General features: G+C 46.4%; 4 protein-coding genes across 4 annotated transcripts; 2 read left to right on the top strand and 2 right to left on the bottom strand.

The window, feature by feature from the left end:
- Nucleotides 1-1,189: 1,189 nt before the first annotated feature.
- Nucleotides 1,190-2,053, bottom strand: PHALS_14691 (uncharacterized protein). The gene has a single exon (XM_036407563.1). It carries the CDS (start codon nt 1,925-1,927, stop codon nt 1,724-1,726), a length of 204 nt encoding a protein of 67 aa, XP_036263256.1. The 5' UTR covers nt 1,928-2,053; the 3' UTR covers nt 1,190-1,723.
- Nucleotides 2,052-4,902, bottom strand: PHALS_13427 (ubiquitinspecific protease; the record flags this gene model as incomplete). The annotated part of the gene is made up of 5 exons (XM_024729180.1): nt 2,052-2,252; nt 2,315-2,422; nt 2,479-3,355; nt 3,434-4,821; nt 4,882-4,902. The coding sequence occupies 5 exons, from the start codon at nt 4,900-4,902 to the stop codon at nt 2,052-2,054; spliced, it is 2,595 nt and encodes an 864-aa protein (XP_024579583.1).
- A 215-nt stretch (nt 4,903-5,117) lies between these two features.
- Nucleotides 5,118-6,355, top strand: PHALS_13426 (hypothetical protein F443_06555; the record flags this gene model as incomplete). Its single annotated transcript, XM_024729179.1, has 7 exons — nt 5,118-5,143; nt 5,210-5,322; nt 5,403-5,487; nt 5,549-5,673; nt 5,748-5,874; nt 5,941-5,988; nt 6,052-6,355. 7 exons carry the CDS (start codon nt 5,118-5,120, stop codon nt 6,353-6,355), a joined length of 828 nt encoding a protein of 275 aa, XP_024579582.1.
- A 926-nt stretch (nt 6,356-7,281) lies between these two features.
- On the top strand, nt 7,282-7,779 carry PHALS_13425 (uncharacterized protein; the record flags this gene model as incomplete). Its single annotated transcript, XM_024729178.1, has 1 exon — nt 7,282-7,779. One exon carries the CDS (start codon nt 7,282-7,284, stop codon nt 7,777-7,779), a length of 498 nt encoding a protein of 165 aa, XP_024579581.1.
- Nucleotides 7,780-10,218: the final 2,439 nt, after the last annotated feature.

Here is a 10,218-nt window from a genome sequence, read left to right as displayed (position 1 = left end):
TGGGTTGCGTGTGGGTCACATGCAAGCCGCACCTAGGTTCCAGGTGCATTTCCAACAACCTGGTCGGTTTTTGAGCTGGATCCCAATATCCACAACCCATATGAGGCACACAAAGTCAATTAAATACATGTGAATGCTCAGCAGCTACGAGATCTTTTCTGCGAACATCATGGCTGAACTTCATCGCTTCTGGCGCGTCTATAGATTTTTCCGGTACCTCGTTCAGCCTTCGCGGCGAATACTATACACTACAATCTATGCTACACCGGCTGTTCTTTGGAAAAGGAACGCGTAAGGTCAATATGCGATTCGCACGCTCTCCATGAAGTTGGGAGCTTGTACCGGCTTCGGAAGCGGATCTGCCGCCATCGCAGCACCAAAAGCTCGTAATCTCTGGATAGATTCCGCCAGTTTCCATTTTCCTTGACGGGTTAATTTGAAACTCACCCGTTTCGCCTCAAAGGGCAGTATAAACAAATTGTATAAACTTTAATGCAATTTAATGTCATGATACAGTCTATTGTCGTTGATGTTTAAAGTAGTTCCCCTATCATGTAATCGTTAATTCGATAACATACTGTGTTATAGCGTTCGTTGCAGTCAAAGTATGTACAATTAGATTTTTCATTGGATTTCGCTTTAAATCTGGCCACTTAAGAAATACCCCGTCTACAGAGACAAGGCACGTTGGTGTGCACGGACTCCTACCTGGAATATCACAAGTGCGACGCACTGTTGCTTGTCTGGAGCGTTGTTCATCCATAGTCATCTAAGCCCAAATGTATAGATATTCTACATCAGAGCGCCTTGCGGAGAGATGAATAATGCTTCCACCCGACGCCCCGTTTGGGCAGTTCTGGAGCTGCAATCTCATAACTGGTGAGCGAATCCGGCCGAATGTTTACCTATTAGCCCTAAAGGCATCAATTTATTGGACCTTTGGGCGAAAGAAAGGCACAATCGTTTTAAACCAAGTCTAGAAATCCTTGAGCAAGGTCATAGGATACTCTGAATTCCATTCTCTAATCGTAGTGTTTCTCGGCTCGGCCGTCAGATTGGCTAAAAGTGCTTCCAAGTGCAGCGGTGTTGCCGTGCTCCTTGCATTGAGAATTTTTTGACTCGATGAGACCGCCTGAACTAACGCACAAAAAAGGGAAAGTTCGGTCCATCTAGGACCGAGTAATTATATCTAGTGTTTACTCTACAATTAAAACTAGTTAGACTATTTAGCGCACTTAATACCAAAAGACACGAAATGCAACGGATGCCATAATGTCCGTAATATAATTACATGTACAGAATGCATCCCACCAGTCCTATAAACCTCTCGAATACGGAGCCACATATTTTCTCATCAGTGCCAGTCTAAGCCGTGCACAATTGTGCAGAATATATGCTCTTTGCATTCACCTCCTAGTTTTTTTATCCGGCATCAGCATATTGATTTTGCACATACTGCCTCTCGTCCATCGATTCGTAAACTTAACACGACGAATTTACTCTAGCTCAAAAGTGATAATCGCTGTGAGCAAAATAAACACGCCGCCTTATCCGTCTTACAGATTTACAAGCCAGCTTCAGTGATCATATGTCATTGTGCACAGAGACGTCACGTTCTCCGTTACATGATTTTATGTACTAGTAGACATTTTAGCAGATTTGAAACTTTTGTGTATATCTCAGAGATTCCATCGTAATTGATAGGCCTCGTTGAGTCAAAGCTTTAGTTATGAGAGCCGTTGCATTCGGAAAAGAATGGACAGCTCTCCATCACCGTAGCGCATATTTGATTCGCTTTCTCAACTTTGAAGTCAAGTAGATTTGCTTCGAGTACTGATCGAAATTTTTCATAGAAGAGATGTTGCCACGTTTGGATTCGAACCATCGTGTAAGCGTTGTATTCGAAAATTGAGGAAGAATCGGGCATGACACCAAATATTTTGGAAAGAAGAGCATTTTGGTAAATGAGCAAGCACTTCGGCAAGTTTATCCTATTTTAAAAATTATACTGCGTAAATATACACAATCAACACAAATTGATAACTTACAAGTCACAAAAATGCACGCAACCCACGACTCGAAGACTTTTGCAGTCGCTGGGAAGAAACTTCGTCATTCTCGTCTTGATGCGATAAACGGACTGGTACATTTTCTTTGCCACTGTCAGCGCTGCTGCTCTCCATTTTAGCGTAAAAAAACATGTAGCAAGATTCTTGGCTTCGATATGCTTGCAGTGCGTAGTCTTCCGAAATCTAAAAGTGGCGTAATGGATACTGAATTATTTTAGTCCCAGTAAATGCCAAAAAAAGCGTACCATTGACTCATGCGTATCATTTCGACGAATCCACTGACCGTTTGCATCACACACGTCAGCAACGTAGTGACCTTCGTCAATAGTTCTACCAAGATGGTGGATGACACTCTAGGAAGCAAGCACATTTAGGCAAGGTGTATCGAGCAAAATTATCCGATACGTACTTTCAAAATATACCGCGAATCACCTTCTGTTCTAGTGGTGTAGCTGAAGAACTTTGTCATGTCGATAATAGCAGGGGGGACGATCGGATCGCAGCGCTTAAACAACGACCCAGATTGAGGGTTTACCTCGAAGCGTTTGAGGTGAAATACGAGGACGGACGGAAGCGACTTAATTTGGTACGCTGACTCCGCTGTCTTCCCCTCTATGCACTTCTCACAAGCTAACTCCAAAACCTCGGTCTCAAAATGTTTCTCAATCAGTGTTTCTAGTTTTATCTGTGGTGGCTGAGGTGGCGATGCGGCCGAAAATTTTGACGGTGGCACCGTGGGTGTTGTTACGGGCGATCGAGCAAATTCTACAGCTTTCACAACTTTTTCTCGATAGCTGCAAGCCGCATTGGGGCAGCAATGATAACATGTGTTGGCCTCTCCTACTCTGACAGGAGTGAGATTGCAATAACATTGTCGTTCGGGTGACAAATTTGATTGAGGCTCCTGGTCAACTATAGGTTCGGGTTCTGAGTGATACGGCAAGTCCAAAGAGAAATCGTAAAATGTCTCGGCTTGTTTGCGACTAAATGCACAATTCCGACAGGTCAAAGTACGATTGAACTCGGCTCGAAAGCATTTGGCGGGTGGAAGACAGCACACGAGATCCGAATCTGCTTCAGATGACTTTTCTCTTTCACCATGCCGAACTTTTTCCGCTTTCAGACCACTGCAGAACAATTTCATTAAACTGCCCTTCTGCACTTGCGGAGTCACGTTAGCTTCTTCCTGAATCTTTGTGGTTATTTCATGCACCATTTGCAAAAGCTCTTGCTCGAATTCCGTCACGAGGTTAAGCAAAAATTCGTGTGCGTCTTGCTGATAGTGTCTTCGAGGCAATGAATAGAAAAGCTATCTGCGGTAAGTAATGTGTGACAAAAATTATACATATCGAAACATCACGTACGTTGCAAAGATGGGATTTTTTTTTCCCATCACATTTTTGAGCGGCTCCGGGTTTATTGATGTGTTGCTGCCGTTGATAACACTCTGGAGTATCTGGTTTAAGGTATACTGCAATATAAGATGTTTGGTGTCACCGCTTGTCCGCCAATCATCGAACATTTTCTTAATCTGTTCTATCGTCATGCCCTTCACGCTAGGGTGTGAATGTTTCCGTATTACTTTAAGCATGTTATCCTCGTCTCGAACGGCACGTACAAACTCAGGAAGAACTGCCAATGCCTGTACAATTGCATTCATGTAGCAATAGTTGCCTAAATTAAGTAGTCCATGAGTACTCTGCTTAATTCCATTCCCCGACGAATCGCATGCCTTCGAAATTGTTGCTTCTGCCTTGTTGTCTAACTGCTCTGACTCACCTGATAAAGGTTCTGCCGACATATCCAGTTCGCGAGCAGTTTTGTTTAAGAAGCTTGGAGGTGAACTTATCTGTAAAAAGTGCGAAGTGATTTTCTTCTGAGCATGTGTCTCAGCCTCCTTGATACTCGACTCATCATCCAGTAATAGTTGAAGTGAGCGAACACGCCTATTTATTGATCCAGTGATCGATTTCCGACGAGCTTCACCGCCATCTTTGTTTGTATCTTCCGCAGTTTGGACATCAGAGGTATGGCTGGTGTAATGCTCTAGATGCGGTGGAGTCGGTCCGTTTCGAAGCTTAAGAGATCGAACAGGGCTTAGCCATTCTCGAGCTGGGGATCGCAGTGGTGATTTTATATTTCCACTTTTCGCTTTCCCACAGCTCGATGGACTTTGTGGAAGTCGCGGTTTTTTGCGAAACGGAGATCGGAAAGGTGATCTCAACGGTGAAGTCAACGAAGAGCTTAATCCTTTTTCAATTATTGGCAATGGAGATAGCAACCGAGGTGATCCGATTTCTGTCAAGGGACTGCGTTTAAGAGCCATCGTCGGATTCTGATGTGGACTCGTAACAAGTGGCGACATGTTTTTCTTAGGGCTCATAAACGTGTTAGTAGGCGTAAAGCCCTTGGATTGACTCAGCTGTTTACGGATCTTGCGCTTTTTCTTTTGAATGTCCACACCATCTACTTGACGCTTAAGCTCAAAAAAAAAAATTTTCCCTGCGGCATCCAGAGGAATGGTAAACACGAAGCGTCGTTTGCCATTCTCCACGTGCACAGTGCGTGTGGGAACTGAGTCTAGTGTAGAGTCTTTATGATACAATAAACTCTTGCCAACCCAAATCATAGAGTCACCACTAACAAGACGCGCGTTACCCACCTCCTTGCGCAACACCAGATCGGTTTGAAGCCTAGTGTGGGAGATGTCTCCATCGTCACGGGTAACCTCCAGCGATACATCTTTCACACACTATCAATTGTCGTTACTCGATTGATAGCGAATCGAAAAGTGAATTCTTTAAGCACGAACCTGGATTGTATAATCCGTCATCTTACGTCTGGTTTTTACGCGGAACGAGGCGAAATGCGCAAGTTTTGGCGGGTGCCCGCGGTTTTGGTGGCAAAAATTCGAGGATGAGCATCTTATGATGTCACAAAAATTGTTGATAGGTTCTGGTTTTGGCCAATAATGACAACAATTTTTCTGAAAGAAATTTGTACCGCTCTTGACTATTTTTCAAGCGTGCTGGTGAATACAAAATGGGCATGAACTTTTGGCAATCAACACATTAGTATGATTAACGCATGCATCACAGCACATTCGAATACTTAAAGTTATGATCTTGTTGATGAGGCAGCTTGTACTGGATGAAAGACGTGACCAAATGCGACCTGCGAAAGAGGAACCCACAGGATCGCAAACATTTGACGGACGACGAGATCGACAGCATTCACCTCGCCAACATATCGTGTGAGTCAAAACTAGTAGGCTTCACAACGCGAAATATTTGAGCAGGATTGAGCTGACTATAGTTCTGTCGTACATCTTAGTGCTGGAGGAGATTGGGCCTCGCTTAAGGGTCCGTCAGATCATCATTTATACTGCCATTATCTTCTACCGTCGCTTTTATCAGACGTAAGACAACCACAAATCTGGCAATTCTGTATTTATATATTAATTACTACTGGCAGTGCAGACAGAGTTTTGTAAACTTTGATCCCCACCTTGTTGTTGGAACGGTATTCTTCCTAGCGTCCAAAGTTGAGGAAAGTCAGTTGTCATTGACAACAGTTGCGTCTGTTCTACACCATTATACTACGAGTACGAAAAGTTTGTTATCACAACTTTGTTGACGTCTTGATAATTAATTCTGAAGTGCAATCTACGTGATCCAGCCGGCGTCGATGAAGACGAATCAATGTACACGTTTCAGGACAAGGACATCCTAGAATGCGAATTCTATGTCATCGAGGCTTTGCAATTTGACCTAATCTTGCACCATCCGTTCCCGCCGCTACTCCAGTACAGCAAGTCCTTGATTTAAAATGTCAAACGCTGTATTTTTAATGCCGCTTGTTATGGTTGTAGACTCTTGGACGAATTTGATATCCACGAGGAATGTCTTCAGCTTGCGTGGTAGGTGTATTAATGAGTTGCCACGTTTAAACGACACGTAACTTATTAGAATCATGGTAATAGGCAGCTTGTACAATACTCATATCGCACGGACATCATCCTCTTGTATCCACCTTTTATGGTGGCTTACGCATCTGCATTTATCTCATGTCGAGATGCAGGCTACGATGCTTTACAAGTGTTTGCCACTGTAAACATAAAAAAGGATTTGTTGCTCAAGGTCGTCAGTGAATTTCAGGAAGCTGTTGAAGAAGAGAAAAGGTTGTACACGGTACAGGCCACAGCCTTTGAGAAGCTGGAAGATATCATTCCTGACGCATCTGCAGGTGAGGTGGAAGCTACTGTAGGTGCTTCTGCTGGAAAGTGAGTTTTGTGGTTTAAGGAATTAATAATACCAAGCAGGTGAAAATACACATACGCTCTGTTCAAAACTTATGCATTATCACAACTAGGACTATAGTGGAACCTGTCCAAATTGAACTTGTACAATTTAAGAACCTCTATAAGTTATATAAAAGTGATGGTCCCGAGTCGGAACGATACAAAAATTATAAACCCTCTGAAACCTAAAAATTGAAATCCGCCTCTTCCCAGGCAGTCAGCAAGTTCAATTTAGACAGGTTCTACTGTATAGCGTTTTTTAGGCCCGACTGCGTTGCGGACAGTAATTACGTCTTAGGTCTCAACACTCTAGTCGCCAAAATGTATACGAGAGTGCTATACGCGGCGGCTTGCCGCACCATTCGAGATTTGGTGTTATGTAATCAGTAAATAAAAAAATTATGCCGTATTCTTGATTAATTCAGCCTGAAACTTTAATGGCTGTGCGCTCTACGCTACTGGATGGAATAAAGGGATGAGAAGACCAGTGCTTTGTAAGTAATAACAAATACGGTAGTGTTTTTTATATTGAAAACAAGAAGTAGCATGTGGTTGTGAACCAAAGATCTAAAAATGTTCACTTTAAATTTGCATCCTACGGGCATAGCATCTTCTCAACAGCTTATGAGTCCAACGACTGACGTCAAATGCGCGCTGAGTGCACCTACTCCGATACCTTAGGAGCCGACCACCTTTGAACATTCTCCGCTCAATGAGCCTTGCATTTATGGCACTAAAAACACGCAGCCTAGCTGTTTCTGAGAACGTTTGTGGGCTTCGTCTTTTGCACGCGGTGCAGCTACGGGCAGCACGCCCGCGGCTTTGAGGGAGGCGCAGCCCACGCTCTCGGTAATTGAGTGCCGCACAGCGCATTTTCAGCGACAGTGTCGCACGACCAAGAACACAGACGCGATGTCTACCCCCGACCGTGCACCGCGCCCGCCACGGGCGACTAATTACCTCGTCGAGAATTCGGAAAAGGCTGACCACCAGTCGGATACTCCATTCTTCGGATGGGAAGAAGAGGAGGGCGATGTGCCCCAGCATTGCGACATGAGCCCTGCTCAACCCTTGCGGACGCCGTGTCCGATATCTAAACTATCGACCTCCGGGGGAAGTGGTGTCAATACCAATGACCGCGAAGAGGCACAGAAGCAACAGCTGGATGCTGTCCGCAAGGCGGCCCCCATGCGCGTGCATCCACAGGCGGTTCTTGATCCCCATGTGGATCACGGCTTTCGCTCGGCGGACCCCGCTACGGAAGCGAAGGACGCGATTACTCGATCGTTGGGCGTCTACGTAGTCGGACCCTCGATCACTACACAAGTTGAGCTTGACGAACAAAATGTTTTTCGAGCTCGCTTCTTAGAATTATCGGTGGATACGTACCGCACTCGACTTCGTGCTTAACGAGGAGGCGCTCCTGTTCCCGCGATGCGGATAATTCCTGTGGTGTTCGCCCCTGGCAAAACCGCTCAGATGACGAAGAGCTCTTTGAGCGATGGGTGCCGCGGCATCGAAAACTCTCCTGGCTGTCTTACATACAGCAGAACAACAAGGAAGTGAACGTGCGAATATAATGTCATCTTCGATTCGAGTTTGCCAAACTCAAGGCGCATCGCCGACTTCCTTCAGATTGTCTCCCTACGAATGTCCCAATTAATAGAAAACGCTGCTCCACTGGATACGTATGAAATGAACTATCACGCTCCTGCGAGCTCTGTGGTGTCTTAAGCTGGCGGGTTTGAGTTTGCCAAACTCAAGGCGCATCGCCTTCTTCCTTCGGATTGTCTCCCTGCGATGTATGGATTGATCCGTCACGCTCCTGCGAGCTCTGTGGTGTCTCACACTGGCGAGTCTGCAACCGTAGCATCTCAGGGCCATACCTTGAGCTCATCTCATGGCCCTTCGGCTTATCTAGTTATTATCGAGGAGCGCGGGGCGTACAACGACGCGGAGCGTCATGATCTCTATAGTCACAAGCGTACACGACGTCTGGACAGTCTTACCGAAGTGGTACTTCAAACTCCCGTGAATTCGCGAATTCGCGAAGTCGAAATATCCCCGCCACTTCACAAGATACTTGGCTTGTCCCTGGCGACGACGTCGACCAACAAGATGTTCCACGTGATAGTGAACACCACCACTCTCGTCGAGAAGATTCGGCGGCGGACAATATCTACTGGGTGGATCGCCGTCCGGTGACTCGCGATGCTCTTCGAGCTCTTGAGGACGAGGTCCGTCGCAATCGGTCGCATACAGATTCGCGAATTTCCTAGAGAGCTTAAAGCACGTTATGCACCGGATACCTTACGTTAAGAACTATCGCCATCTTTCGGAGCGGTCATTAGCTGTTGGGCGGACGAATGCGTCGCCTCATCTAAAGTGGAGCGCCTGGTGCCGTTGAAGATAGCGGTCATTAGGCTCCGTGCTCAAAGCTTGTTGCTGGTTTAGCTTCTGGGTGGTCAGCACCTGTGGGCGCCGCTCCAGCGTCAATGCTTCTGCGTTCACTCATTCTTTAACTTGGGCAAGCCCACATAAAAACACCGGGTGTGTGCGCATCCAATTTGGAAGGTTCGGCGTATACGCAAGGCCCCGCTTACCCATAACGTTAAAGGTTCCGATGAACCGTGGACAAAGCTCGTCTTAAAGACAGCAGAAATTGCATGTATAGGAAGGGATTGAGTCTTTGATAAAACAAGGTCTCTGACCTGAAAGTTTTTAGCATTTCCTATTCCTCTTCTGTCTGCATGTCTTGGCTTTCAGCCATCGCATCACGAACGTGTCATAAGACATTCATCTGGTAGACAGGAAGTCTTCGAGTTCTTTACCGATAGTGAGAGGGCTGACATCAGCCAGCAGCTCGGCCACTCCTCCTCTATCAAGGCCTGGACCATGGGATAACGGCATCGCCAAGACACGGATATGAACGAGCCCGTTCACGTAGAACGGCGTGCAGCCAGTAGACGAAAGCACTGCATTGTCCAGAGCGAACTCTACGAGTGACAGCATGGCGCTCCAGCGCCTCGGTGTCTCATCGCAGACGCTGCGAAGGCCGTCCTCGACAACACAATCACGCGCTCAGCCTGAGCATCGGTCTGCGGATGGTCCGCTGTTAACATATCCAGCTTGGTGCCCAGCGCCTTGAAGATCGTCGAACAAACTTTCCAGTGAAGCGTGGGCCTCTGTTAACGACAATTAACTTCGGTGGTCCATGTTGCCGAAAGACACGATCGACAAACAGCGCCGCTGAGCCGACACCGTCGGTGGTGTCAGGCACCACCGCAAGATAAACCATCTTGGTCAAACAGTCGACGACGACACAGCACCCGTGCTACCCACCGAGTCCTTTGGCTAGCCGAACACGAAGTCCAAATTCATGGACTGTTAGCACCCGGAGGGTTTCGACAAACTGGCCAGCGACGCCGCCGCATTCGGAGAGAGGTTTACCCTTGGAGACGTCTCACACGTGCGTACATAGGGTTTGAACAGCTTGGACCCCAAGTAGTGCTAATTCGCAAAGCTGTAGGTCTTTTCACGACCGAGATGACCACTGAGTGGGGTGTTGTGGGCCTCATAGAGAATACGGTTTTCAAATCCTCATCGTGATGAACCACAATTCGTGGCATATCCGTTGAACCGGTGCTATTATACAGCTGACCGTTATTCAACTACTATTGGTATAACTGTGCACGCAGTCGCGATGACAACTTCTTGTCCGAGTCGCCAAATGTCTTGCTCCCCAGAGACCGTATCAGCGCTACGCACATATCATCACCCGTGTATGCGGCGCGAATCAAATATGTCACAGATGAAGTCACTGTCGTGACATACGCAAGCTTATATTCC

The sequence above is a fragment of the Plasmopara halstedii genome (genome assembly GCF_900000015.1).
Source record: "Plasmopara halstedii genome assembly, contig: Scaffold_658, whole genome shotgun sequence".
NCBI classification, from domain to species: Eukaryota; Oomycota; class Peronosporomycetes; order Peronosporales; family Peronosporaceae; genus Plasmopara; species Plasmopara halstedii.
The sequence above is the reverse complement of the archived record's forward strand: the minus strand, read 5'-3'. Positions and strand labels throughout refer to the sequence as shown.

Coding starts and splice junctions, on each gene's coding strand:
- PHALS_14691 (XM_036407563.1), bottom strand. CDS start 1,927: ATGCCCGATTCTTCCTCAATTTTCGAATACAACGCTTACACGATGGTT.